Source organism: Cebus imitator, unplaced genomic scaffold, assembly GCF_001604975.1.
Source record: "Cebus imitator isolate Cc_AM_T3 unplaced genomic scaffold, Cebus_imitator-1.0 Scaffold52, whole genome shotgun sequence".
In the NCBI taxonomy this organism is placed as follows: Eukaryota; Metazoa; Chordata; class Mammalia; order Primates; family Cebidae; genus Cebus; species Cebus imitator.
In genome coordinates, this window is record NW_016107367.1 from 8,287,461 (window position 1) to 8,314,886 (window position 27,426).

General features: G+C 36.8%; 1 protein-coding gene across 7 annotated transcripts in view; it reads left to right on the forward strand.

Annotated features, from left to right (window-relative positions):
- DICER1 (dicer 1, ribonuclease III) overlaps positions 1 to 27,099 on the forward strand; it is a 70,034-nt gene extending 42,935 nt beyond the window's left edge. For 4 of the 7 annotated variants that reach the window (XM_037738353.1, XM_017528193.2, XM_037738355.1 and 1 more), the window contains 16 exons: positions 364 to 496; positions 1,346 to 1,421; positions 2,164 to 2,303; positions 5,126 to 5,305; positions 5,526 to 5,739; positions 5,862 to 6,015; positions 7,086 to 7,268; positions 7,545 to 7,650; positions 8,074 to 8,249; positions 9,232 to 10,012; positions 13,419 to 13,574; positions 16,663 to 17,551; positions 19,225 to 19,493; positions 21,977 to 22,139; positions 22,229 to 22,304; positions 22,669 to 26,899. In XM_037738353.1, the coding sequence (XP_037594281.1) occupies positions 364 to 496; positions 1,346 to 1,421; positions 2,164 to 2,303; positions 5,126 to 5,305; positions 5,526 to 5,739; positions 5,862 to 6,015; positions 7,086 to 7,268; positions 7,545 to 7,650; positions 8,074 to 8,249; positions 9,232 to 10,012; positions 13,419 to 13,574; positions 16,663 to 17,551; positions 19,225 to 19,493; positions 21,977 to 22,139; positions 22,229 to 22,304; positions 22,669 to 22,834 (3,862 nt within the window). In that variant the 3' untranslated portion in view covers positions 22,835 to 26,899. Of the gene's footprint in view, positions 1 to 363; positions 497 to 1,345; positions 1,422 to 2,163; positions 2,304 to 5,125; positions 5,306 to 5,525; positions 5,740 to 5,861; positions 6,016 to 7,085; positions 7,269 to 7,544; positions 7,651 to 8,073; positions 8,250 to 9,231; positions 10,013 to 13,418; positions 13,575 to 16,662; positions 17,552 to 19,224; positions 19,494 to 21,976; positions 22,140 to 22,228; positions 22,305 to 22,668 lie in introns of all 7 variants that reach the window. The other 3 variants (XM_017528191.2, XM_037738354.1, XM_017528194.2) reach the window with 2 other exon arrangements.
- Positions 27,100 to 27,426: the final 327 nt, after the last annotated feature.

A 27,426-nucleotide genomic window follows, 5' to 3' on the forward strand; every position in this document is an offset into this window, starting at 1 on the left:
CAGGTTCAGAACAATACTTTGTGCTCTTTCTGTTATGGTAACACTCGACACATGTGGCTATTTAAATTCAAAATTCAAATTAAAATAAAATTAAAAATGGAGTTTCATAGTTATACTTGTCACTTTGCAAGTGCTCACCAGCCACTGCCTTGTTGGACATCGCAGATACAGAACATCTTTCAGAAGTTCTGTTAGACAGCACCATTCTGTCTTGTTGAAAGTTTGAAGCAATGAAATTTAAATGCCACATATAAATACAAATCCAGTAGAGAAGAGGCACATGACAAATCAAACTTGAGACTGTACATATCTGTATTTTCTCAGTTGTAGATTCAGCCTCAGAATTTTTCTTTTTCTTCACAGATACTGTGCTAGATTACCAAGTGATCCATTTACTCATCTAGCTCCTAAATGCAGGACCCGAGAGTTGCCTGATGGTACATTTTATTCAACTCTTTACCTGCCAATTAATTCACCTCTTCGAGCCTCCATTGTTGTAAGTTTAGAAAAAGAAATGATTGTTATCTTTTAAAATATGTCATTAGTGGAAGTTTTTGAGCCTTTCTAAGACTTGCAAGTTACAGGTAGATTTGATTTTAAAATTTACTTTCATGAGCAAGAGCCTTGTGTTGACAGATCAAAAATAAAAATGAAAAACAAATTTACTTTGAAAAGTAGATCTATAACTCTTTTGTAGTCATCTAGATGTTCATGTTTGTAACGGTCTGTCTAATTTACAGACACTTAGAACTGGACTAGGTGATCTCCGAAGTTTCTTCCAAGATGTTACAAACATACACATTTTTTACAGAATGATTCAACTGTGGCTTAGACACTTAGAGTGATATAAAATTTATTAGAGATCATTGCATTGTTATAGTTATTTTGTTGGTGACTCAAAAAATTCGCTTTTTATAAATACTATTCATGGTCTCAGTACTGATTTCCAAATATTTCAAGATAACTAGTTTCTATTACACATAAAAAGCTGCTCAATACTATTAATGTTATAGCTATTTCTTGATAAATCTTTATTTTGTCTTTTTGTTACATATTTGTCGATTAGTAAAAAGATACTTTAAATCTTACTGAAATTTAAATTCATCAAAATTGTAAAATCTTAATTATGACTTAGTTTTTACTGGGCAGGACTTTTAAAGATGAATATTTCAAATATGGAGATTAAGGATTTTTTAAAAACTTTCTGGAATTTTTAAAAATAAAGAATTTTGTTTTGGTAAATTGAACTTTAAAGATGTTGGGGCAGTAGTTTCATAGGTGTTTTGTGTGCTAGAGGTAATATAGCTATGTGCATATACAATGGAAAGGTTTTTGTTATTTTCAGGGTCCACCAATGAGCTGTGTACGATTGGCTGAAAGAGTTGTAGCTCTCATTTGCTGTGAAAAACTGCACAAAATTGGTAAGGACATTTGAAAAGCATATACAAATAAAATTAAATTACAAACAGTGTAAAAAAAATATAGAGAACTTGATAGATCTCTAAGGATTTTGTAGAGCTATGCACTTGCTGCTCTTAGAATACGTCGGTGAATATAAGTGTGTTAGTAACTTGGAGATCTTACAGTGTTGTGGGAGCTCTTTGTTTTCCATAGCTTAACTGCAGACAACTGTCATTGATTTGCTCTCACTGTCTCCCTTTATATACGTAAAGGTCTTTTCTTAATTGTTGAATCGTATACCGTGAACACTTGTGTCTTATTGTATCAGTCTCTCAAATTAGTCTACGCTAGTATAGAAATTCTTTTTTAAAAAATAGACTCAGTCTTTTTTTTTAATCCTGCTCCTTCTGTATAAGTGGACCCATTTTCTGTGGCTTTTTAGCATTCATATGTGCCAATGTCATGTTTAGATGTTTTTGTTTCTGAGCCTCAGGACAGAATTTGCTGTCCTGCCCGTATTGAATATATGGATGCCAAAATAGACTTTACGTGAAGCGTGAATCTGATTACTTTTATATTGTAAAAGGCAAAGGTGCTTTAGTTTTCGTTACTTTTCCAGGTCCTGCTAACATAGTTGTGTTCTAGATTATTTACTAATTAATTAAATAAATTAGGCAAAATTAATTGGCAAAATTAATTTTGTCTAATTAAATTAATAAGGCAAAATCTGGATTATGTTAATTCTCTGTTTAAATTTCTTAGGCGAACTGGATGACCATTTGATGCCAGTTGGGAAAGAGACTGTTAAGTATGAAGAAGAGCTTGATTTGCATGATGAAGAAGAGACCAGTGTTCCAGGAAGACCAGGTTCCACAAAACGAAGGCAGTGCTACCCAAAAGCAGTTAGTATTGGTTAGAACGGAGTCGAAACTAGTCTTTCTGACTTCATTTCCTGCTACATCCCATCTCAGTTCCTCTGCTTGTTGGGCTTCCCACACCCTTGCAGTTTGGCCCACTGTGAATCTCAGCTGCTTTCTCCCATTCACAACTTCTCTGTGATCAGTCCCTTTCCTTCCTTGGGTGCACTGTGTGCCCTTCCACTTCAGAGGTTGCTTTTGTTTTTCTCCTCAAGGATCCTTGGACCCATTTCTCATATTCTCATATTCTACCCAGAATGAGTTTATTTCATTTAAAGAGACATTCTTTGTTTCATTCATTTTAGTGGTGTGATTCTTGTTTTACTTATAATTTGGGGCAAAGACGGAAGAGGATTTTTGTGATAAAATAAGCAAGTGAGAAGATGCCCTCTCAAGATGACAGGTACACTGGAAGGTAGAAGCACAAATGTTCATTAAGAGTTAGGATGCGGGCTGTTGGGAATCAAAATAAGTTATTTCCATGGAATGTTTCTAACTCAATCTGTGGGCATTCTAGCAGAGTTCACACATGAAAGCGTCTCTAAATGTGACTTCTAGTAATAGCCATAATTGGCTGAAGCATTTATTTTTAAAATGTGTTAATATTTTTTACCTCATAAGAACCCCAAGCGAAAGCAGCATTTTGCTGTGTGTGGTAGTCCCGCTTACCCTTGGAGGATGTGTTCTAAGACCCTCAGTGGAAACTGCAGATAGTACCAGTCCTCTAACAGCTCGCCATTGTTTCATTATAACGTCGATGAGGAAAAACGCATTCATTCCCAGCCAGGACCACTGTTTATGTGGAGTTGGCACGTTCTCATATCTGCTTACTCCGGTTTCCTCCTACATCCCAAAGTGTGGACATCAACTGATCTGCTCTGCCCCACTCTGAGTGAGCATGGGAATGCGTGAGTGTGTGCCCTGCCACAGGGTGGTGTCCTGGCCGGGATGGGACCCCACATGGGGCCCTGAGCTGCTGGGATAGACTCTGGCACCCTTGGCCCTGAACTGGAATTAGTGGGTGAATAATCATCTTCCTGGTTTTTATTCATCTTTCTTAAGTGTCTGTATGGCTCACATTTATTTTAATGTTTAATATTAAAAGTTTTTTTAATTTAGAAATTTGATGATATTCTTGTCACCAGAAATATGCTGGAGGAACTTAACTCGTTTATGTCAATTAGCCTGTGGGAAAATTGGTTTCTTTCTAATTTGTTTCCCTTAGCCAGTATCTAAGAACCTGCTGAAGACATTAACTGAGGACTCATAGCATATATTATGCTTTTAAAAATAGGTTTATACATATTTATGTTAGTTTAAGGTATAAATTAGGCACAATAATAAAATAGAACAACTGTAACCATATACTGTAATAAAAATTATGTGAATGTGGTCTCTCTCAAAATATTGTACACACTTATGTATTGGACCATGACTAACCTCTGGTAACTGAAACCATGGAAGCTGCAGATAAGGGGGGCTGCTATGCTTGTATCTTAGCCTAAATATGTGGTTCTTTGGTTTTGCTTATGCAATTTTACTGAGTTTTTACTTTAAAAAATTTTGGATCCCACTTAGCATTTTCAAAATTCAGAATCATGTTAGTTTTTTTAAAAATCGTGAACATTACCCATTTTCCCAAAATGCTTGTTTCCCTCACACCGAACTTTCACGAGACTAGTTTTGTATGATAAAGTCGCTAATGATAAGTGTTTCGAAAAGCATAGTACACTGGCTGGGTGTGGTGGCTCACACCTGTGATACCAGCACTTTGGGAGGCTGAGGCAGGAGGATCCCTTGAAGCCAGGAATCAGCGACCAGCCTGGTCAACATAGTGAGACCTTGTCTCTACAAAAAAAGAAAAGCATAGTACTGCCTGGCATCCCGTTTGTTAATAGATACATTCTGTATTTTCTGATTCTTTATAAATTATAACTGTCTCTTACTCTTAGCATTTTTAAGTACCTTTTAACTACAGATGCAATTCTTTTTTATTGAACCTCAGGAACTGCAAGACCATAATCTGAACGATTGTGTTAATGTTGAAAGTCTAGCAGCAATCTCAATTTAATTATGGTTCACTCACATAATGAGGGAGCCATTACAAATGATATTGGTTCTTATTGACTCTGACAGATATTCACTTTACAGTAACTGGGGATAAAAATCAGGTTATCTCACAAACACACACAGACATGCATATGCCCTAATATACACCAGTGTTGTATGATTTTATTTGTATTGAAAAATATAAATGTATATGTTTCTATATATTTATACATTGAAAAAAGTCTAGGAAATTGTACAGTATATCTAAATGTTAATAAAGGTTACCTTTGAGTGGTTTTTAAAACTTTATTTTTATTTTACCTTTATTTTCTGGTACTGGTTTTTAAAACTTTATTATTTTTTTAAATTTTATTTTCTGATACTCTACAGTGAGTACCTAAAAAGCCCAAGGAAGAGATGAGTTTTCTTGTCAAAAGAGATCAAATGAATAGTATTTTTAAAAAGGCCCTACAGTGTTAAATTGTTTTATATGTAATTTTGATATTAGCTATATAGTCAACAGTGCATTGTATGTGAACCTGGGCCACTGTCGGCAGCCTCTGCCTGCAGCCTCTGCCTGAGATTCGCTAACTTACCCAGCAGGGTTAAGTAATTAAGAGGTGTCATGCCTTGGGTATTTTCTTGGCTTTTTCTCATCAGCTTTTAGTAAAGCCAGAATTAATTTGTTTCCTTGCTTACATCTGGAAAAGAGGGTGTTACACTTGAGCATGATGCTTACTTTTCCTTTCCAACTCTAGATTCCAGAGTGTTTGAGGGATAGTTATCCCAAACCTGATCAGCCCTGTTACCTGTATGTGATAGGAATGGTTTTAACTACACCTTTACCTGATGAACTCAACTTTAGAAGGCGGAAACTCTATCCTCCTGAAGATACCACAAGATGCTTTGGAATACTGACAGCCAAACCCATACCTCAGGTAGATATTTCATAATGACAAAAATATCTTGCTTAAGAAAAGGAAAAAACAAAAAACTAGTAGTAAGTACTTTTTGTTACCTCAGTATGTTTAATATTTAAAGATTAAGGTACCTCTTGTATTTCTCCACTGGAAAGCATAATTTCTCCTCTGAAGTTAACTGTAATGGAATAAAATATCTGCTAACTTTGAGGGGTGCTTTGTTTTTCCTTTTGCTAAGATTCCACACTTTCCTGTGTACACACGCTCTGGAGAGGTTACCATATCCATTGAGTTGAAGAAGTCTGGTTTCATGTTGTCTCTACAAATGCTTGAGTTGATTACAAGACTTCACCAGTATATATTCTCACATATTCTTCGGCTTGAAAAACCTGCACTAGAATTTAAACCTACAGACGCTGATTCAGCTTACTGTGTTCTACCTCTTAATGTTGGTAAGAAAAAAATCTCATTTGATAACTCTAAATTAGACAAATATACAAATATATAGCTTAGGTGTGAAACTTACCTGTATCATGTTTTAACAAGCTAAAGAGTCTTTTTTTTCTCTTCTAAGTTAATGACTCCAGCACTTTGGATATTGACTTTAAATTCATGGAAGATATTGAGAAGTCTGAAGCTCGCATAGGCATTCCCAGTACAAAGTATTCAAAAGAAACACCCTTTGTTTTTAAATTAGAAGATTACCAAGATGCAGTTATCATTCCAAGGTAGGTATTTAAATGGAAAGGAAAATGGTGGTGATACTTTGTTTTAAAAGAGGCACGTATTCACATGGGAATATAGGTGGGCTGTGACTTTAGCATTATAATTACTAATAGGAAGTATATTAGTCAGGTATGGTAGTGCATGCTGCAATCACAGCTACTCAAGAGGCTGAGGTGGGAGGATTGCTTCAGCTCAGGAACTCTAGGCTGTGGTAAGCTGTGATCACAGCACTGCACTCCAGCCTGGGCAACAGATGGGGGGGGAACGTAAGTAATCTATTAAGGTGGACATGTTCTCTCTAGTTTACTTGCTTAAAAAATAATACCTAAAATGTATTATTTTTAGGTAAGGAATTTTACTTTGTAAAGGGTCAGATAATCTAAAGTTGATAGACTTTCTTCTTAAAATCTCCATCTTTTATTCTCCAAAGTCTTATAGAATTTGATTATAAATAATATCATTTCTTAAAATTTTTGTAAGGAATAATAAGCTGTATGAAAATAGTAAATCTGGAATTTTTTTTCCTTATTTTATAAAAATTTGAGGAATAGAGTTTTGGAGCAATAAAATTAAATACAGGCAGTTTTCAAATAATTATATTACTGGTTGTAATTCAGTCTTTCATTTTTTTTTTTTTCTTTTTGCACCTCAGAACCATATTTTAAATGTTTTCAGGACTATCACTGTCATAGATGATGCAGTAATACATTTTATATGACAAGTGTCTTTAATGTTTAGCATTAGTAATATACAAAGTATTTACTCTGTTTGGATAGTGTAAATTTTTTATGCTCTTTATATTGTTGAAATAGATAAAGGTGCCATTTAGCTTCATGTGTCATCAAAATGTGGATATTTAGAACAAGAATAATAATAAAGTGGGACAATAATGTGTCAGTTTTTACTTGATAAAAATATGGTTCTTATTGAAATATATTTGGAATTAAAATTTTTATTGTTACTTATTTTTAATCTTTTGAATTCTTAATCATGACTCCATACTAAAACAGTTGTGTTTTGAAAATTATTGATTTAAACCAAAAGGCAACTGTTCTTTGTTTTTCTATTTTAGATATCGCAATTTTGATCAGCCTCATCGATTTTATGTAGCTGATGTGTACACTGATCTTACACCACTCAGTAAATTTCCTTCCCCTGAGTATGAAACTTTTGCAGAATATTATAAAACAAAGTATAACCTTGACCTAACCAATCTCAACCAGCCACTGCTGGATGTGGACCACACATCTTCAAGGTAATGGGCTTCAGAGATGACACTGGAATTGCACTTGAGACATTCTCACCAGACATCACTAGATATGCAGAGGTTCACTGTCCCCCTGCCCACCCGTGAACTATCTGAATTCAGGAGATGCTTTGCACACACACTTGCCCAAGAGGCAGGGTAGCCCAGGAGGCTGTAGTTTAAATGAGCTCTTCAGGTGGTTTTCGGGCACAGTGAAGTTGAAGACCACTGTGAACATGTACTCATTTTTGTGTGTTTGATAAAATTGTTTTGGAATTTTTGCAGACTTAATCTTTTGACACCTCGACATTTGAATCAAAAGGGGAAAGCTCTTCCTTTAAGCAGTGCTGAGAAGAGGAAAGCCAAATGGGAAAGTCTGCAGAATAAACAGGTAATGGGTTAATTGTACTAGCATAACTCACTCTTTGTTTGAGTATTAAAGATTACTAAAGATAAGTTTGAATTTTATCAAGTTAAATGCATGATTTGTTAATTTTTTAGAAGTTACGTAATCTTCAGATTTTGTTTTGTTTTAATCAGTATTATGTATTGAATGTTATTTGAATGCTCCTTTTGGTAAGTATTGAGAATTTTGTTTTTATACTTGGCCTATTAATGTAGCACAAAATCATCCTCATAAATTCTATAATAAATCCCATTTGACCTTAGATTATTTTTACAAATAGTTTTTAAAATTAGGTTTTACTAGCATTTATGATTTTCTTTATCCATTAGTGAAATTGATCTTTTCCTTTTTAAGTTCTTTTGTGTGTATGCTTTGTATTTATCTGTCCGTTTTTCCCCTTGCTTGAAGATACTGGTTCCAGAACTCTGTGCTATACATCCGATTCCAGCATCACTGTGGAGAAAAGCAGTTTGTCTCCCCAGCATACTTTACCGCCTTCACTGCCTTTTGACTGCAGAGGAGCTAAGAGCCCAGACTGCCAGCGATGCTGGTGTGGGAGTCAGATCACTTCCTGCAGATTTTAGGTATGCCTGTGCAGTCAGCCAGAAAGAACACAGATTACGAGATCCTGTTTGCAAAAGAACAGAATTAAGTTAAAATTGTATATAAATAATTATTAAGTAAAAAGAAAATACGGATATCTTATGCTCTTGTCAAGTCTCAGAGGGAAATGAGAGCCTTAAGGTCAGAAATAACCATTACTTCTTCAGCCATAACGGCTGGAGTGAGAATGAAACCATTGTTTGTTACTGTGTCAGCATTTTCAGTCTGTTTTTCTCTTAAAAATCCAAATATGTGTTAAAAAGCAGTAGCCTCAGCATGTTCTTTGTCTTCATTATTTTCTTCCCATTTACTAATGGGAAGAAAGTCTCTGCATTCTAAAGAAACTATTGGTTTAAGGATTCCCATTAATTTTGGTTATCCAGTTGGCAATACCAAGACTATTCTAGGGATTGAAGGAATTTTAAAATATAATAGGAATAACCACAATATTTGTAAGTAGTTACTACAGTGCCAAACACTAGCTTAAATGCTGTACCTTGTGTTAGTTAGCTCATTTAATCATTAAGACAGTGCTGTGAGTTAGTAATTGTTAGCCCTGTTTTCAGGTGCAGAAGTTGAGGCACAGAGAGTTTATGTAAGTTGCCCAAAGTTAGTCTGGGTGAACCAGAGTGCCTGGGGTTCCAGCCCATGAAGCTAGGCCCTCATATATGAGGTCCTGCAGGATGCTCCCAAGCTTCATGACCTTAACTACCACACTGTGCACTAGGCCCCATAGTCTAGAGCCAGGGATTCAAGCAGTAGCCATGTCCCACTTCATAATTTACATTGTGCTGAATTCCAAATAATGTTAATTTCTGGCCTGGGAACTTGCTTCTCTTCTAAAGTGAGAGTACATTTATAGACATCTTTGTTTTTGTTTTTGTTTTTAAATTCAAATTGCTGTCGCTTTCAGCCTAGCTGTTTTGAAGAATTTGATGAAAAGTTATAAAAATGTCTTTGCAGATACCCTAACTTAGACTTCGGGTGGAAAAAATCTATTGACAGCAAGTCTTTCATCTCAATTTCTAACTCCTCTTCAGCTGAAAATGATAATTACTGTAAGCACAGCACAATTGTCCCTGAAAATGCTGCACATCAAGGTGCTAATAGAACCTCTTCTCCAGAAAATCATGACCAAATGTCTGTGAACTGCAGAATGTTGCTCAGCGAGTCCCCTGGTAAGCTCCATGTGGAAGTTTCAGCAGATCTTACAGCAATTAATGGTCTTTCTTACAATCAAAATCTTGCCAATGGCAGTTATGATTTAGCTAACAGAGACTTTTGCCAAGGAAATCAGCTGAATTACTACAAGCAGGAAATACCCGTGCAACCAACTACCTCATATTCCATTCAGAATTTATACAATTATGAGAACCAGCCCCAGCCCAGTGATGAATGTACTCTCCTGAGTAATAAATACCTTGATGGAAATGCTAACAAATCTACCTCAGATGGAAGTCCCATGATGGCCGTAATCCCTGGTACGACAGACGCTATTCAAGTGCTCAAGGGCAGGATGGATTCTGAGCAGAGCCCTTCTCTTGGGTACTCCTCAAGGACTCTTGGCCCCAATCCTGGACTTATTCTTCAGGCTTTGACGCTGTCAAACGCTAGTGATGGATTTAACCTGGAGCGGCTTGAAATGCTTGGCGACTCCTTTTTAAAGCATGCCATCACCACATATCTATTTTGCACTTACCCTGATGCTCATGAGGGCCGCCTTTCATATATGAGAAGCAAAAAGGTAAGACGTGATTCTTTTATTTTGAGCAGTTATTTAGTGTACCTGAAAGTGGTTTGCTGTGTTGGATAATTTCAGAGAATGAGAAAGTATCATGCTCAGAAATTGCTACGCCAGCCGAGCACAGCTGCTCCCTTGTTCCACCAGAGCCAGCTAAAGCCTGTGGTAGAACCACCTGGCAGTTCATGAGTATTGCTTTACACCGATCACACATTCAGGTTTTGGGGCTTAGCTGATCTCCATGTGCCTTATTTATTGATTGAAATCCAGTTCAAAGGAAACTATGAAAGTGTGTGCACCTCTTGATCCTGAGGGTGTTATGAAGAAATGTGCATTGTAGTCAGTCAAGGAGCTTCTGCTTTGTTGAGTTAAACACTTATTTGAGAGGGTACATCTTGGTTTACAAGGCATACAGACATGAGTAAGACACGAGTCTTATGGAGGAGCTCATCTTCAAGATTTTGGAGAGTGGTGGGGAGAGAGTAATAACAGCCTTCAAATAGCTTGGCAGCTCTCCAGTGGGAAGAGGGTGACACCAGAGTTCTGAGTAATAAACGCTCGATAGCTCAGAGGAAGTGTGTGCTCTTAAACTCAGCATGGAGTAAGACTTAAAAAATGAAGGTAAGATACTAAAGTGATGGTGGAAAAAAGTGTCATAAGGCAACATGAGCCTCCTGGACAAATACCTTAGAAAGCTGCTGATCACCCTCAGCCTTCAGAAGGAAGGAAGGAGCATCACTTGTGAATCAAGGATGACATTAATGGAGGAGGCAGGTTTACAGTGCAAAAGCAAAGTGAACAGATGGCAGAGCGTGTCAGCATGAGGGAAGCAGCTGTGGCAGCAGTCAGGAATGTGGAAATACCTGAGAAAAGGCTTGAAAAGGCAGGTAGGGTGAAGCTGTGTGTGAGAGGCCTTGAATGCTGGGCTAAGGTTTGCATGTGTTTTGAATGGAACTTCAATAGAAGGCACTGTTGAAGGAACATTGAGCAAGGAACTATTAATATTAATAAAGTGGTATTTTAAAATGATTAATCTGGTAGCAGAATGTAGTGTGAGTTGAAAAGCAAATCGAAGCCAACAGCAGAAGCAGAAAATGGGATAGCACTAGAGTGCTGGTAGAGAGGAAGGGGCTGAGGTGAGTGAGAATTTCAGAAGAAATAATTTCAGCTAACACTTTAGAAGTGCTTACTCTGCACTATAAAAGATACTGTAATCATACACAGACACACACACATACATATATATAAACCTAATTTAATTCTTACAATTCTGAAAGGTAGAAACTTTTATTTTCCCCATTTTATAGGTGAGGATAGGCTAGAGAAGCTAGCTTTCCCAAGGTTGATTGGCAAGAAAGTGGCCCAGCCTGGGTTGAATCCAGACAGCCTGGCTTTGGAGACCTCACCCTTCCCCATCACACTAGCCATTCCTGATAGTACTGTCACACCAGGTGCCACACCAAGCATTTCACAAGTGTTCTCTTGTTTAATCTTCTCCAAGACTCTGGGAAGGAGCCGACACATCCCTATTCTGCAGATGAAGAAATTCACACTAAAGACAGTCGAATAGGCTCACGTCGGGTCACCTAACTAATCATCCCAGGAGAGTCAGGAGTGTTTCTGAAGCCTCCCAGGATGCTCTTGAGGTGGACTGGAGGGGCAGCCATAACAGCCATGGAAACAAAACTTGGGGGCAGGGCCAGGGCCAGGGCCAGGGCCAGGGCCAGGGAGGTAGCGAGAAATGGGGGAAGTCAAGGTTAGGGTTGGGGTTTTAGACCTCAGAATATGAAGTGGAAATGTTTAGTGAAATGTTTAGATAATTGAGGCTGTAGGATTAAGATAGGGTTTTGTAGAGTAGTTGTCATGTGGAGGCTCTGAGAATGGGTGAGATTTCCGAGAGGTCGTTGCAGGAAGAAAGTATCAGAGGCATCGATGAGTGTGGCATAGGCAGTAGGATAGGATACTCTGCTGGATAGGATAAGACAGAGGAGACTTTCTGTTACAAAGCTCATCCATTTGTCTGCTCAAAAACCTTGGACTCCTTATTTCTGCAGAAAGAATGATCACTCCCTCAGCCTGCTGTTCAGGCCCTTTCAGCCCTGATGCATTTTGGATCCTAGGCAGGTGGAAGCCCTTTGCAGCTCATTGGATGGACTCCACGCTCACACCCCCAGCCTTGGGGCCCTTGCTCTGTCCTGCCGTCTGCAGAGAGCTCACCCCTGTCATACCTGTTTGGAATTTTGCCCCATATCTGAGACCTTACGTAGCTCTTTCTTGTCCATCCTGCCCATCATTTCTGTCAACTTGGAATGTGATTTCCCTCCCTTCAGAGTCCACGTTTCACTTTATCCTCCTCTTGGCACTGGTGATGCTTTGTTCTCTTAGCTTGGAAAGGGAAGCTAGCATTTATTTCAGCCTGCTACATTTCAGGCAGCGACAGAGTACTTTCGGCCATAGTGGTCACACGTATACTCCTTTTCCCTGCCAGCCTGTGTGTCGAGAGGACTGCCCCTCTGTCCTGCTGCCCTGATTCCCTTGAGGTTGCCTAATCGAGTGCCTCTCATGGTAGGTGTCTATTAAACAGTAGTTGAGTTACATGGGAAGAGGGTTCATGAAGTACTTAATAAGAAACTCAGGCTTATGAAAATGGGATTGACAATTCTAGACCCTAGTTTCCAAGTAATAACTTGACAGTAATGATGTGAGCAAATTAGGAAGGAGATAGAGGCATTAGGAAAAACCAGACCAAGAGGATAGACAGTAAAGCTGTTTCATTGATGTGAATAAACAGAAACCTTTTGCTTCAGTTTTAAAAATTTGAATAAAACCCCTGTAAAACAAAGGAATAATATTTGAGAGAGCGTTACAGTTGAAATCCTATTTGTGGCTTCAATTCTAGGAATATAGCATTCTTTGAGTTCTGTTCGGTGCCAGTTTTCACTTTGCAGCTAGAGCTGATGGTATCATCCCCCCATTTCATTGAAGATATCGTGACATCTTGACTTTTTATATGGGTTCTTTTTTACTTTGATAATTCCAATTAGCAGTTTACAGTTTATATCATCAGGTTGTATTTTCAAGGCTTTGATATTGTCTGAACTGTTTCTTCTCAGTCATTCATAAGGAATTTGCATAGTTACATACATTATTTTTTGTGCTCTGCATCTTATATTCAGAAATATTTAGCACCCTTGCCCCTGCTCCCAAGTTACCAGTTGCCATGGCTGTTATAACATAATACTCTTTTTATAACATGAATGGGTAGAAAAACTGTAGAACCCTTATAATTAATTGATGACCTATAATTAATTAATTTGAAGAACATTTAATTGAGGATATGTTAATATGCCTTGAATGAATTCCAGCAGTGATCATTTATGGATACATGTCCTAACATTTTCTGCTAAAGGTCAGCAACTGTAATCTGTATCGCCTTGGAAAAAAGAAGGGACTGCCCAGCCGCATGGTGGTGTCAATATTTGATCCCCCTGTGAATTGGCTTCCTCCTGGTTATGTAGTAAATCAAGACAAAAGCAACACAGATAAATGGGAAAAAGATGAAATGGTAAGATTTTTTTTTGTGTGTGTAACTAGAGGGATTTACTTTTTGGTGAGCCAGAGAATTTTGTTTTATTAATTTTTTGTTTCCTTTTCTTGGTAAGTTTATAATAGAGTAGGTATTTGATATATTCAATTAATTCCTTCAAATACACTGTCTTTTCACAGAATTCAGAAATAGTATTATAATTTTGATGGAGGAATTATTTATTTTTATTATTTATTTTCCAAAGGCATAAGAGTATGTGATTATTTTCCAAAGGCATAACAGTATGTGATGTTTTGACTTTGGGTTTTGCTTTTTTTTAAAAAAAAAAAATTCACTTTGCTGTTATTACAGTTTATCCTAGATCCTTAGCTCTGTTCAGTGAAATGACTTTTCAGTGACCTGTTATCTCCAGTCTGTCTGTGAAATAATTCATTTCAGTTTATCTTGAGTCTTGCTTTTGTAGCTCAGGGTTTTCCCAGTCAGGACTCCTGTGAACTTAAAAAAAAAATCATCCATAAAGATTATTATTTTCTGGAAATAATTTAAATCTTTCTGGTGACTTAAGACTCCAAATATCAGCAACAGCCGCTTCATTTTGTCTTGTCTTGAAGGCCACCAGAGGGCACCTGGGAGGGCCTCTGAGCTGCAGAAGTCAATGCGGTGGTGGTTGACTGGGAGAGTTCTGTTGCCTCTTCCAAAGTTAAAGGCGATGCTTCAGACACTTTTCATTTCCTGGAGTTTTATTTTGCATTAAAGATAAATTGGCTCATTATTACTTCATTTTTACTTCAGGCCAACAATGATAATACCATTTGTTTCTTTCACTGGTTATATTTTCTGAATATACATTTTCTTCATGCCTACTTTCTGACACATGTATCCTATATATCTGCCTTTAAGTATTTCCAGGTATCATGTTCTGTGACACTATTCTGATTTTCACCTGTTTATTGAGGATATTTTTAACTCATGTAATATTTGTCTTATTACAAAATTAGAACTTATTTGGAAAAGCATTAAGGGAATATTTTAATGCAAGTTATGTCAGAACAATTATTTGTTATTAATTTAGAAATATGTAGAACCTTAGAGGAAAATGTATAGATTTTGAGCTTTGGAAATAGTAGTTTATTTCTACAAATAACATTCCAGTAGTAGTCGTCCTTCTTTGTTAATACTTTTCATAACATATTTGGCTCTTTTAAAAACTTGTAGCATAAAGGCGACATTGGCATGCCATGTTTTGTTTTGTTTTGTTTTTTAAGATACAACGCAGAGTTCAATTTATTTTTCTTAATGTGTCTGTTGGCACTTTGGTTATTGGAATTCATTAGAAATACTGTTCCGATTTTTATTTAGTAACTTATTTTTATTGAAATATAGGCCCTTGCATTATATTGAAAAGATACACCGTGGTTTTGGCTGGTTGCATTGCTGTTCTTCCTGCCTTTATCTGGCCCTTCAGCAAATGGGCTTAACTGAAACCTTTGCATGCTAAAACGCCTCTTACTAGAAGAGAGTGTCGAAGTTGACTTGAACTGTCAGAGAAAAGGATTTCATGCTGCTGTTTTTTCTTAAAAGGGTTGAAGTGCTCTTGAAAAACATTTTACGAGGTAGAACCCCACTCTTTTGTAGGTGAAGAATCTGAAACCCAGAGGCACTAAAAGGCTCTGCCCAGGATCACACAGTTTGTGATGAAAGTCAGCCCTTTGTGATTTTTGTGCTCTGCCACTTTTGGCTTATGGTAGCACCTTTCCAAAGATACAGAAGNTTTCAATTAAAAAACATACTGTCTTATTTTTTAAAAATTGCAATTTAGCCCTTTTTTGTCTTAAGGACCAAACAGTAATCAAAAGCATCTTCATGTTGCCTTGCAAAAGTATAAGACTTTTAGCAGAAGATAGTTCCCTGAGGTCTGCCACTGCAGTTTCTTTTGGTGTTCTTTCTTGTTTGTGAAAAGGTGTTTTTTTCTTAATTAAAACAATGAAAAGATATATAGATATGGCTTGGCTTACTGCTATTTCTTTTCAGACAAATATAGTGTTTATACCTCTTTTGAGTCTGGTTTAAAATAAAATATTTGCAGTATTTAAAAAATGCTTGAAGATTGTAACTTTTTTTGTCAGAACATTCTGGAAAGTTGTTACAATCAACATTGACACACACCCTTCGCCTCCCTCGACCAAGTAAAGTTTTTTGCTTTTTTAAAAAAGTTGCATAACAGAAATTTGGCATCTTTCTAGGATTGCAAAATAGTTACATCATTACTAAAATCTAGCCCATTATTAACATTGTCACTCACAAATAAGCTTTTGCCAAAGAAATTGGAATTAGCAAAGATCTTTTGACAGAAATTAGATTGTTGTGTTTCATGTTAGTCTAAATTTTCTTCTATTTTTGTCAGCTATAATCTGTTCCCCTGATTACTGTAGCTCAGAGTGGAGGGAAAAAGCATAATTTCTCAAATTCATAGCTTAGTGTAGTGATCACTTTTATTTTTTAAACAAAGCAATGTAGTTTTTTATTGTAGCAAGTTTACTTTGATTTGAAGTACAAATAGGGACAAAAACTTTATTATAAAATCCTATTGTACATTTTTAGTGTTTTAAAAATAATTTTATTTGGTTTTTATATTCTTAATTGCAAAGGTAATACTTTTCTACATCCAGAATTTCATTTGATTAATTTGAAAATCAAATTACCACATTTTCAAACTTTGTCAGCAAAATTGAAGATATCTGTGATCAGTTTATGAGTGCTTTCATTGTGTATCCTGCTGGAGTTAGACTTCTTAGTTGCAGTTTTGCATTGTGGACATTAATTTTAACTTTATATCCATGTTCAAAATCCTTAAAGCTTCATACTGGATAAAGGTCATTTTATAACTTAGGAGGCGAACATTCAAAGAACATGTTTTACTTTGTTTATATGATTAAATAACTTATTTTATGTTAATTGAAAACAAATGGCCATGATTTTAAAGTTGCCTTTTAGTATTTGTGGTTGTCATTTGAAATTATCCATGACCTTTGCTTTTATTGAGTTTCAAAACCTTTTACAAACAGCAGCTATGTCTCCCCTCCTTCCCCATTCTCCCTTGTTTCAGACAAAAGACTGCATGCTGGCGAATGGCAAACTGGATGAGGACTACGAGGAGGAGGATGAGGAGGAGGAGAGCCTGATGTGGAGGGCTCCGAAGGAGGAGGCTGACTGTGAGGATGATTTCCTGGAGTACGATCAGGAACATATTAGATTTATAGATAACATGTTAATGGGGTCAGGAGCTTTTGTAAAGAAAATCTCTCTTTCTCCTTTTTCAACCACTGATTCTGCATATGAATGGAAAATGCCCAAAAAATCCTCCTTAGGTAGTATGCCATTTTCATCAGATTTTGAGGATTTTGACTATAGCTCTTGGGATGCAATGTGCTATCTGGATCCGAGCAAAGCTGTTGAAGAAGATGACTTTGTGGTGGGGTTCTGGAATCCATCAGAAGAAAACTGTGGTGTTGACACAGGAAAGCAGTCCATTTCTTACGACTTGCACACTGAGCAGTGTATTGCTGACAAAAGCATAGCGGACTGTGTGGAAGCCCTGCTGGGCTGCTATTTAACTAGCTGTGGGGAGAGGGCTGCTCAGCTTTTCCTCTGTTCTTTGGGGCTGAAGGTGCTCCCGGTAATTAAAAGGACTGATCGGGAAAAGGCCCTGTGCCCTACTCGGGAGAATTTCAACAGCCAACAAAAGAACCTTTCAGTGAGCTGTGCTGCTGCTTCTGTGGCCAGTTCACGCTCTTCTGTATTGAAAGACTTGGAATATGGTTGTTTGAAGATTCCACCAAGATGTATGTTTGATCATCCAGATGCAGATAAAACACTGAATCACCTTATATCGGGGTTTGAAAATTTTGAAAAGAAAATCAACTACAGATTCAAGAATAAGGCTTACCTTCTCCAGGCTTTTACACATGCCTCCTACCACTACAATACTATCACTGGTAAGGAGCCCACGACCAAACTTCATTTCTGGGAAAATGAGACTTTGTGTTTATTGCATTGTGTTGGCCTTGTAAAAAGTGATGTATGCATGTACAGTGTTGGTGCTTAATATTCGAGGGATGGGGGGAACAAAAGGAAAAGAAAGAATTCTTTATTTTCCCTGTTATTTGGGGAGTACGTATTGCTTTATAACTTTGGTTGTTGGGTGTATGGCTATCTTATATACCCTGATCAATGTCATTTTATATGCTGCCTAATTAGAGAAATTCGAGCCTTAGTATTTTGGTGTGTTTTCCCCATTTTATCCTCCAAATACCTTTCTCTTGCCCATTCAGTGCTGCTTTTGGTTCTTGATTTAGTTGTATGTTCTGGATGTATTTCCACAGCCTTTTATTGTTCTTCCTGGACAAAAAGACCCCTCCCTTAGGGTCTTTCTAGAGATGGATAGATTAAAAGATTAAAAGCAATGATTTCCCGAGAAGGTTGCATGGCCCCTGCTGAGACTCTGCTGTCATCTACTTCTCATTGCGCTCTGCATTTTCCCCTCCTTTAATAGGCTCTCAATCCACTAGATTAGAAGGGAGACCAAGCCCCTCAGACCCAAATCAGCTTCAGCTTGTGAAACACAGCTGACGTTTACAGATTTCTGTATAGGAAGAATAAGTGCCTGAATTGAGAAGACCAAAGCGAAGTATAAAGTTTGTAATTTGTGTAACAAAAACAATGTAGGTTAAGGTGATCAGCAAAATATATAAACCAAAAAGTGAAAAACGATATGACTCTGGACTAGAAAGACTGTTGAAACTGAAGCCTAATTTTCATGATGAAGAAATGATGCGTGGCTTTCAACTACACCCTGTTGGAAGTTCGGGGACCTGGGTTCTAGCCTAGCACAGTCTCTGCCTCTTAACTCTTTGCTTATTATGGGGCAGGTCACCATCTGTCCCTGCCTCAGTTTCGTCAGCTGAATGGATTATTTTAATCACTGTGAGATGCTAGAAAATCGAGGTGTTGATTTAACATTAATCATTTTCACATTTTGATAACCAGTTTACCTGCCTTTGCTCACTTTCACAACTCTTCTTTCTCAATCTCTTGGTTTGTGGTAAATTCATTTCTATAATAGCTCAAGTTAAGAAGAGGGTCTCCTTTTCCTGTCATCTTGTGTAACAAAAATTACCCAGGAATGGTATACCAGGAATGGTATTACACGCATTCCAGAGTATAAACGAGACTTCAGCGGTGGCAGCACAGCATAGCCACATGGGGAGGTGTGTGCGGCCCTGGTTTCACTGAAGTGATGATGTGTGAGGGAGACTCGAGAGGAAGGCCCCAGCACCTGCCCAGACAGCGCAGTGCCACAGAAAAGCGTTCAGTGATCATGATAGCACTTGTGAGGTTTTTTTTCCTTCTTAACAAGCATTAGTCTTTTGACCACTTGAAGATTTTATGACCCTAATTTATATAAGAAACGTGCTTAATTTGCCACTAAAATTTAGTTTCCAGAGGCTTTTTATTAGTAAGTATCATATGTCAAATAATTTCCATATTGAAGAATATATGTATGAAAATGTAAATGCAAATCTTTTTGGGGTTTGGGGATCAGTTGCACATGTGGGGATAGTGTAAATGCTTCTGCATGAGCTCATGGTTCCACTTTGGATCCTCTCAGATTGTTACCAGCGCTTAGAATTCCTGGGAGATGCGATTTTGGACTACCTCATAACCAAGCACCTTTATGAAGACCCGCGGCAGCACTCCCCGGGAGTCCTGACGGACCTGCGGTCTGCCCTGGTCAACAACACCATCTTTGCATCGCTGGCTGTAAAGTATGACTACCACAAGTACTTCAAAGCTGTCTCTCCTGAGCTCTTCCATGTTATCGATGACTTTGTGCAGTTTCAGCTTGAGAAGAACGAAATGCAAGGAATGGATTCTGAGGTTAGTGCTGTTCAAAACTATGCTGAAAAAAGCAGTCTGACTAGGAGTCTCAGTAGTTTCAGAGTTCTGACTGCATAGCAGTGTAAAGGGACATCGGGAGGTCAGGGGTGTGGGACTTGGTGTGCTGCGTGTTCTCTGGGGAGCGCTGAGTGAACTGCAGCTTGCAGGTAGGCCTCTTAAACTTGTCTGCCCCCACTGTGGGCTGCGTGGTCACTCAGGTGAAGAGAAGGAACCAGGGCCTTTCAGTTATTTACTCTTCCCACACCTTCATGAGGGCTTCCAGCATGGAGGGGTGCCCAAGAAGTGACGTCCGCTGCCTGGCCCCAAGGCAAGTTTAACTTTAGTGAAAGCCCAGTGTCATTTCGTCTTTTTTAAATGGATCCGAAATATTTGCTAATATCTCAGGGAAGTATCATAAATGTACATTCTGCTTCTACTTGAAGTGGGAAAATCTAATTTAAAAAACAAACTTCTAAATTTTTGACCATTGGAATTTGGGAGGCTTCTATTGTAAGTTCAGCCAAAGGCTCTCTGGTGACAGAGCTAATTCTAATGTGTTTGTGAGCTATTTTGAGTTTTTGTAGGAAAGGATATTGCTTAGATCTTTCCAGTCTCTTACATTCATCTGCATACCTGTCTCCCCCAGAGAGACTCTCATTTCCTCTTCTTCCCATTTCAATTCCTTTGGTTTTCTTATTTTTGTGGATTTTCTTATAAGAAGTCAAGAAATATAGCCTTTACACTAGTAGCTGTTTTAGTTGTCCTTGCTTTAGTTCGTACCTTCCCCTTTTTAATTGCACCAAACTTTTGCTGGGGAGTAGTGAGTTTCTCTTTGTATGAGAAAAATTAAGAGTAGGTTTGAAGTCTAGCTGCAGGGCCAAGTGTCACACCCTGCCAGCTGCCCAGATGTGCACTGGAGGAGTTAGTAGGCCCTACTCTTACTTCACCGTGCCTTTGTGCTCTTGTCCAAGATGAACAGTCTGAGCCAGAGCATGGAAGGCCGTGAGGCGAGAAGGTAGGAACATCTCGTAGACTTCCAAGTGTTATCTAGTCTCATTCTTTAGAAATAGTTAAGCTTGAAATTTGAGGAATTAGCTAAAATTAGATGGATGTCAGTGGGCCATATTGGTTTTGTTAGTTTTTGTTCATTCTTTCCTTCCCTTTGTTTATATAAACATATGTATAGAAGTTACAAGAACTGATGGGAAATGTCATGGTCTGGCATTTCTAACTTATTATTTGATCTTAAGAAAGTCTCTTTACCTCTCTGGGCCTCCATTTCCTCAGCTGTAAAAATAGAGAATTAAACTTCGTAAGTTTTAAAATTCCTTTCTATCTCAAAGCCATAACATATGAACAATAAGTCTTTTTTTTAAGCAGTTAGCAGTATAAATGTATTATATAGAACTTTGTTTGGCTAAACAACCTATTAGAAGTTAGTATTTTCCCACTTTATTTCTTTCACAAATGATTTGTGTTGATTTTTAGAAAAATTAGTACAAGTAAATAAAAAGAAAGCTAATTAAATTTGCCCAATTATGCTACCTCAGAAATAAGCCATATTAACATTTTGGGATGAATTGCAGATGTTTATAGATATAAAGATATGTAAAATGGAATTCTATTAGGTGTAGCATACTATAGCCTGTTCTTTTCCCTTGTAATATGTTGTGGCTGACTTTCTGCGTGCTGATTGCTATCGTGATGCTCAGGAGCTACATGCCAGTCAGCACGTGGCTGATTTATTTAAATGGTTCTTTAAGGCTGGGTAAAGTAGTTTTTAGTTAGGATGTCTAATAATCATGAATGTGATAAATACATTTATGTATCTAGTTACCTCCCCAAAATAAGTTCTTAGAGATGCAATTACTGCATCAAAGAATTGTGAATTTTTCAAAGGCTTTTGATACAGATGTATGATTTTATTAATTTGCATACCTGTTATGTCAGACATTCTGTTATAGTGAACACATATCTAGTGGCTTAATGAAGAAGGAGCTTGGAGGAAAATATCTTTCAAGTAGAATTCCCCTAATTCCCTACAATATCGATTTCTGCTCCCCAACCATAGCAGCACCAGACCCAATTAATACTGTTGAATGTTTGCCAAGCAGGTAGGGGGTAGAACTGTTTTCAAGTACAGTTATTTGATTATGAGTGAACTTGAATTTTTTCATACTTTTATTCACTATTTCTAATTCTGTGTTAAAGTTGTTTAAATTTAGAAGTAATCTTTTTTCATATGCTGGGTACAGAATAGTAAATGGGGTGGGGATTTTTTTCTTGAGAAGTTTGAAAAACATTTTTTTAAAGGATGTTTGTTTTACTACTACAATATAGTAGGCATACCATAAATTGTATTTTTCCCCTTATTAAAGAAGTAACAAAAATCGTATTATATCCAAGAAAAGAAACACACATCTGTGGACTGCCTGTAAAAGTGGCCTTTTTTGCTTACAAGTCACTTTTCTCTCTGTTAATAGCTTAGGAGATCTGAGGAGGATGAAGAAAAAGAAGAGGATATTGAAGTTCCAAAGGCCATGGGGGATATTTTTGAGTCGCTTGCTGGTGCCATTTACATGGATAGTGGGATGTCACTGGAGACAGTCTGGCAGGTGTACTATCCCATGATGCGGCCACTAATAGGTATTATTGGCTCCCTTGAGAAAGAAACCCACAAAATTAAAAACAACTTCAAAGATAATATTCATATTATTCTCTCATTTTGATTGCAGAAAAGTTTTCTGCAAATGTACCCCGTTCCCCTGTGCGAGAATTGCTTGAAATGGAACCAGAAACTGCCAAATTTAGGTAAGCAAAAAATGTACATGGAAAAAAATTAACTTAAAAATATCAAGGGGGAAAAGTTCACAAAGATACTGTAATGATTCTGAGAAATATTTACACAGTGGCGTGCTGGTGTCAGTTTTCTATTTGTAATCTGATTGATTTCCTTTTTTCCTTCTGTTTTTATTAAATAATGCTGAAAAAAAGACTAGATGGCAGCCCTGTCTGTCGGGGGCATGCAATTGCAATAAGTCGTAACGCGTGTTTCCTTTGTGTGGTGTCAGCTTATACATGGCACTCTGGGCCTGAGAGTGCACACTAAATGCTGATTGACAGTGATAATAAATACTTCTGACTTCTAATTCGAGATGTTTGGATTTTTTTACAGCCCAGCTGAGAGAACTTACGACGGGAAGGTCAGAGTTACCGTGGAAGTAGTAGGAAAGGGGAAATTTAAAGGTGTTGGTCGAAGTTACAGGATTGCCAAATCTGCAGCAGCAAGAAGAGCCCTCCGAAGCCTCAAAGCTAATCAACCTCAGGTTCCCAACAGCTGAAACCCCTTTTTAAATCCAAAACAAAAAAAATTAAGGGGAAAATTATTTAAATAGGAAAGGATGACTTAAAGTTGATTTTGAGCAGAAAGAGTTGAAGGCAGAATTTAACGTTTCTTTAATAACAAGATAGATAACAGAATAAAACATTTAACATGTATAAAATTTTGGAACTAATTGTAGTTTTAGTTTTTTGCGCAAACACAATCTTATCTTCTTTCTTCACTTCTGCTTTGTTTAAATCACAAGAGTGCTTTAATGATGACATTTAGCAAGTGTTCAAAATAATTGACAGGTTTTTGTTGGCTTTTTTTTTTTCAGTGTAATTTATGTCAGCTTTTATTAGTGTTAGAAGGCCATGGAGCTTAAACCTCCAGCAGTCTCTAGGATGATGTAGATTCTTCTCCAGCTCTCCATGTGTGCAGTAGTGCCAGTCCTGCAGTAGTTGATAAGCTGAATAGAATAAGGTTTTCGAGAGAAGTGCGCCAATGTTGTCTTTTCTTTCCACATTATACTGTGTAAGGTGATGTTCCTGGTCGCTGTTGCACCTGATAGTAAGGGACAGATTTTTAATGAACATTGACTGGCATGTTGGTGAATCACAGTTTAGTTTTCCGATGCCACATAGTCTTGCATAAAAAAGGTTCTTGCCTTAAAAGTAAAACCTTCATGGATATTCTTTAATCTCTGATCTTTTTGGAACAAACTGTTTTACATTCCCTTCATTTTCTTATGTATTAGACGTTAAGACAGCGTGATACTTACAACTCACTAGTATAGTTGTAACTTATTGCAAGATCATACTAAAGTTTCTGTCATATGTGTACTGAAGACATTTTAAAAACCAGAATAGGTAGTCTATGGATATTTTTTATCATAAAAATGATCTTTGACTAACTACCCCATTTTACTAAAGACCTCCTGCTAGGTAGTTCCACTGATGGAAATGTTTATGGCAAATAATTTTGCCTTGTAGGCTGTTCCTCTAACAAAATAAACCTTAGACATATCACACCTAAAATATGCTGCAGATTTTATAATTGATTGGTTACTTATTTAAAGAAGCAAAACAGAGCACCTTTACCCTTAGTCTCCTCACATAAATTTCTTACTGTACTTTTCATAATGTTGCATGCATATTTCACCTACCAAAGCTGTGCTGTTAATGCCATGAACGTTTAACGTTTGCGATAAACTGCCATAATTTTGATACGTGGTTTAGGTCGTTAATTTAGATAAACTAGCTCATTATTTCCATCTTTGGAAAAGGAAAAAAAAAAAACTTTTTTAGGCATTTGCCTAAGTTTCTTTAATTAGACTTGTAGGCACTCTTCACTTAAATACCTCAGTTCTTCTTTTCTTTTGCATGCGTTTTCCCCTGTTTGGTGCTATGTTTATGTATTATGCTTGAAATTTAAATTTTTTTTTTTTTGCACTGTAACTATAATACCTCTTAATTTACCTTTTAAAAAGCTGTGGGTCAGTCTTGCACTCCCATCAACATACCAGTAGAGGTTTGCTGCAATTAATTGCCCTGTTAATTATGCTTGAAATTTAAGAAAGCTGAGCAGAGGTGTCTCATAGTTTCCAGCACATGATTCTGAAATTGATGCTTTGTGGAATGCTGCATTTATGTGTAAGTGACATTTGAATACTGTCCTTCCTGCTTTATCTGCATCATCCACCCACAGAGAAATGCCTCTCTGCAAGTGCACCCACAGAAAACTGTCAGCTCTGCTTTCTAAGGAACCCTGAGTGAGAGGGATATTGAGCTCCTCCAGTGTTTTTTGTGGTCTCCAATCTTAAACTTAAATTGAGATCTAAATTATTAAATGAGTTTTTGAGCAAATTAGTTTAGGTGACTTGTTTTAAAAATATTTAATTCTGATTTGGAACCTTAGATGTCTATTTGAGTTTTTAAAACACCTTAATGTAAGATATGGCCAGTTAAAACAAAGCAATTCTTGAATATAACTGTAAAAGTATACAGTTAACAAGTAAGGCTGGATGTGAATTTTATGGTGAGGGTGATTTGTGATCAAGTTTAATCACAAATCTCTTAATATTTATAAACTACCTGATGCCAGGAGCTGAGGACTTTGCATTGTGTCTGATGCATGTATCCCATTGTTACGGGATTCTTTTGATTCCTGGCACCAAAATCAGATTGTTTTCACAGTTATGATTCCCAGTGGAAGAAAAATGCCTCAATATATTTGTAACCTTAAGAAGAATATTTTTTTGTTAGTACTAAAATGTTCTGACTTAGACATGATTAGGTCATACATTCTCAGGGGTTCAAATTTCCTTCTACCATTCAAAATGTTTTATCAACAGCAAACTTTAGCTGTTTCACTTTTTGTTGGAGAAAAATAGTAGTGGATTTTAATTTGACTCACAGTTTGAAGCATTCTATGATCCCCTGGTTACTAAGTTAAAAAACAAAAAAGTATGAGTTAGACATATGAAATGGTTATGAATGCTTTTGTGCTGCTGATTTTTAATGCTGTAAAGTTTTCCTCTGTTTAGCTTGTTGAAATGTTTTGCATCTGTCAATTAAGAAAAAGAAGTCACTCTATGTTGCCCCACTGTACAACCCTATATGCCATCCTTCTGTTCCTGTGATTGCAATGTGAGACCGAATGTAGTATGGAAAACCTTCCTGTGGGGTGTGGTTATGCTCTGAGCACATGTGTAAAGGACTGGGGAGGCGTATCTTGAAAAAGCAACTGCAGAAATTCCTTATGAGGATTGTGTGCAAGTTAGTTGACATAAACCTTCATTTGTAAAATTTTTAAAATTTCTTTTATAATATACTTTCCGCAGTCCTAACTATGCTGCGTTTTATAATAGCTTTTTCCCTTCTGTTCTGTTCATGTAGCACAGATAAGCATTGCACTTGGTACCATGCTTTACCTCATTTCAAGAAAATATGCTTAACAGAGAGGAAAAAAATGTGGTTTGGCCTTGCTGCTGTTTTGATTTATGGAATTTGAAAAAGATAATTATGATGCCTGCAATGTGTCATATACTCGCACAACTTAAATAGGTCATTTTTGTCTGTGGCATTTTTACTGTTCGTGAAAGTATGAAAAAGATTTGTTAACTGAACTCTTAATTATGTTTTTAAAATGTTTGTTACATTTCTTTCTTTTTTCATTTATATTATGTGAAGTGATGAAATTTAGAATGACCTCTAACACTCCTGTAATTGTCTTTTAATATACTGATATTTTTATTTGTTAATAATACTTTGCCCTCAGAAAGACTCTGATACCCTGCCTTGACAACACAAAGCTTGCGGCTGCTTTGGTTCATGAATCCAGGTGTTCACCTGGAGTCAGCTCCTTCAGTGGCTCACTGGAGGCAGGTGGGGACTTCAGAGGCCCCCTGGAATCCAGACCAAGCGCAGTTCATGCACAAGGCCCCGGTGATGTAAAACATTGGATCTTGCTCTGTTAGGGTGTCTAATCCCTTTACACAAAATTTAAGCCACCAAACTGAGACCTTGATACCTTTTTTAAACTGCATCTGAAATTATATTAAGAGTCCTTAACCCATTTGCGTTATCTGCAGAAGAGAAACTCATATCATGTTTATTACCTGTATGGTTGTTTTAATTACATTTGAATAATTGTATTTTTCCAACCACTGATTACTTTTCAGGAATTTAATTATTTCCAGATAAATTTCCTTATTTTATATTGTACATGAAAAGTTTTAAAGATACGTTTAAGACCAAGACTATTAAAATGATTTTAAAAGTTGTTGGAGACACCAATAGCAATATCTAGAAAATTTGCATTGAGACCATTGTATTTTCCACTAGCAGCGAAAGTGATTTTTCACAACTAACTTGTAAATATATTTTAATCATTACTTGTTTTTTTTTTTCTAGTCCATTTTTATTTGGACATCAACCACAGACAATTTAAATTTTATAGATGCACTAAGAATTCACTGCAGCAGCAGGTTACTTAGCAAAAATGCAAAGGTGAACAGGAAGTAAATTTCTGGCTTTTCTGCTGTAAATAGTGAAGGAAAATTACTAAAATCAAGTAAAACTAATGCATATAATTTGATTGACAGTAAAATATTTACCATCACATGCTGCAGCTGTTTTTTAAGGAACATGATGTCATTAATTCATACAGTAATCGTGCTGCAGAAATTTGCAGTCTGCACCTTATGGATCACAATTACCTTTAGTTGTTTTTTTTGTAATAATTGTAGCCAAGTAAATCTCCAATAAAGTTATCGTCTGTTCACTTTGTGTCCTTTCATCTTTTTTCAATTCAAATGGGTAATAATATTTAAATAGTAGTAGCAGAAATGATCTTTATAATGTTTTAATTCCATGGTGAATCATATGCATATTATAATACAACATTTTTTTTACCAAGTTCTGCTTCATGTCCGCCTGTAGAATTATATAGTAACAGCTGTCTTTTTTGAAGACTTAAGTAATACCAGTCTGTTTTTTGGAAATTCTGTCATATCGATTGATGCATTCTAGGTCTTGGATTATTTAGATGATATGTTTGACACATTCTTTAGGTGAACTTGGCTTTTCTAAAATCAAATGGACAGAATGT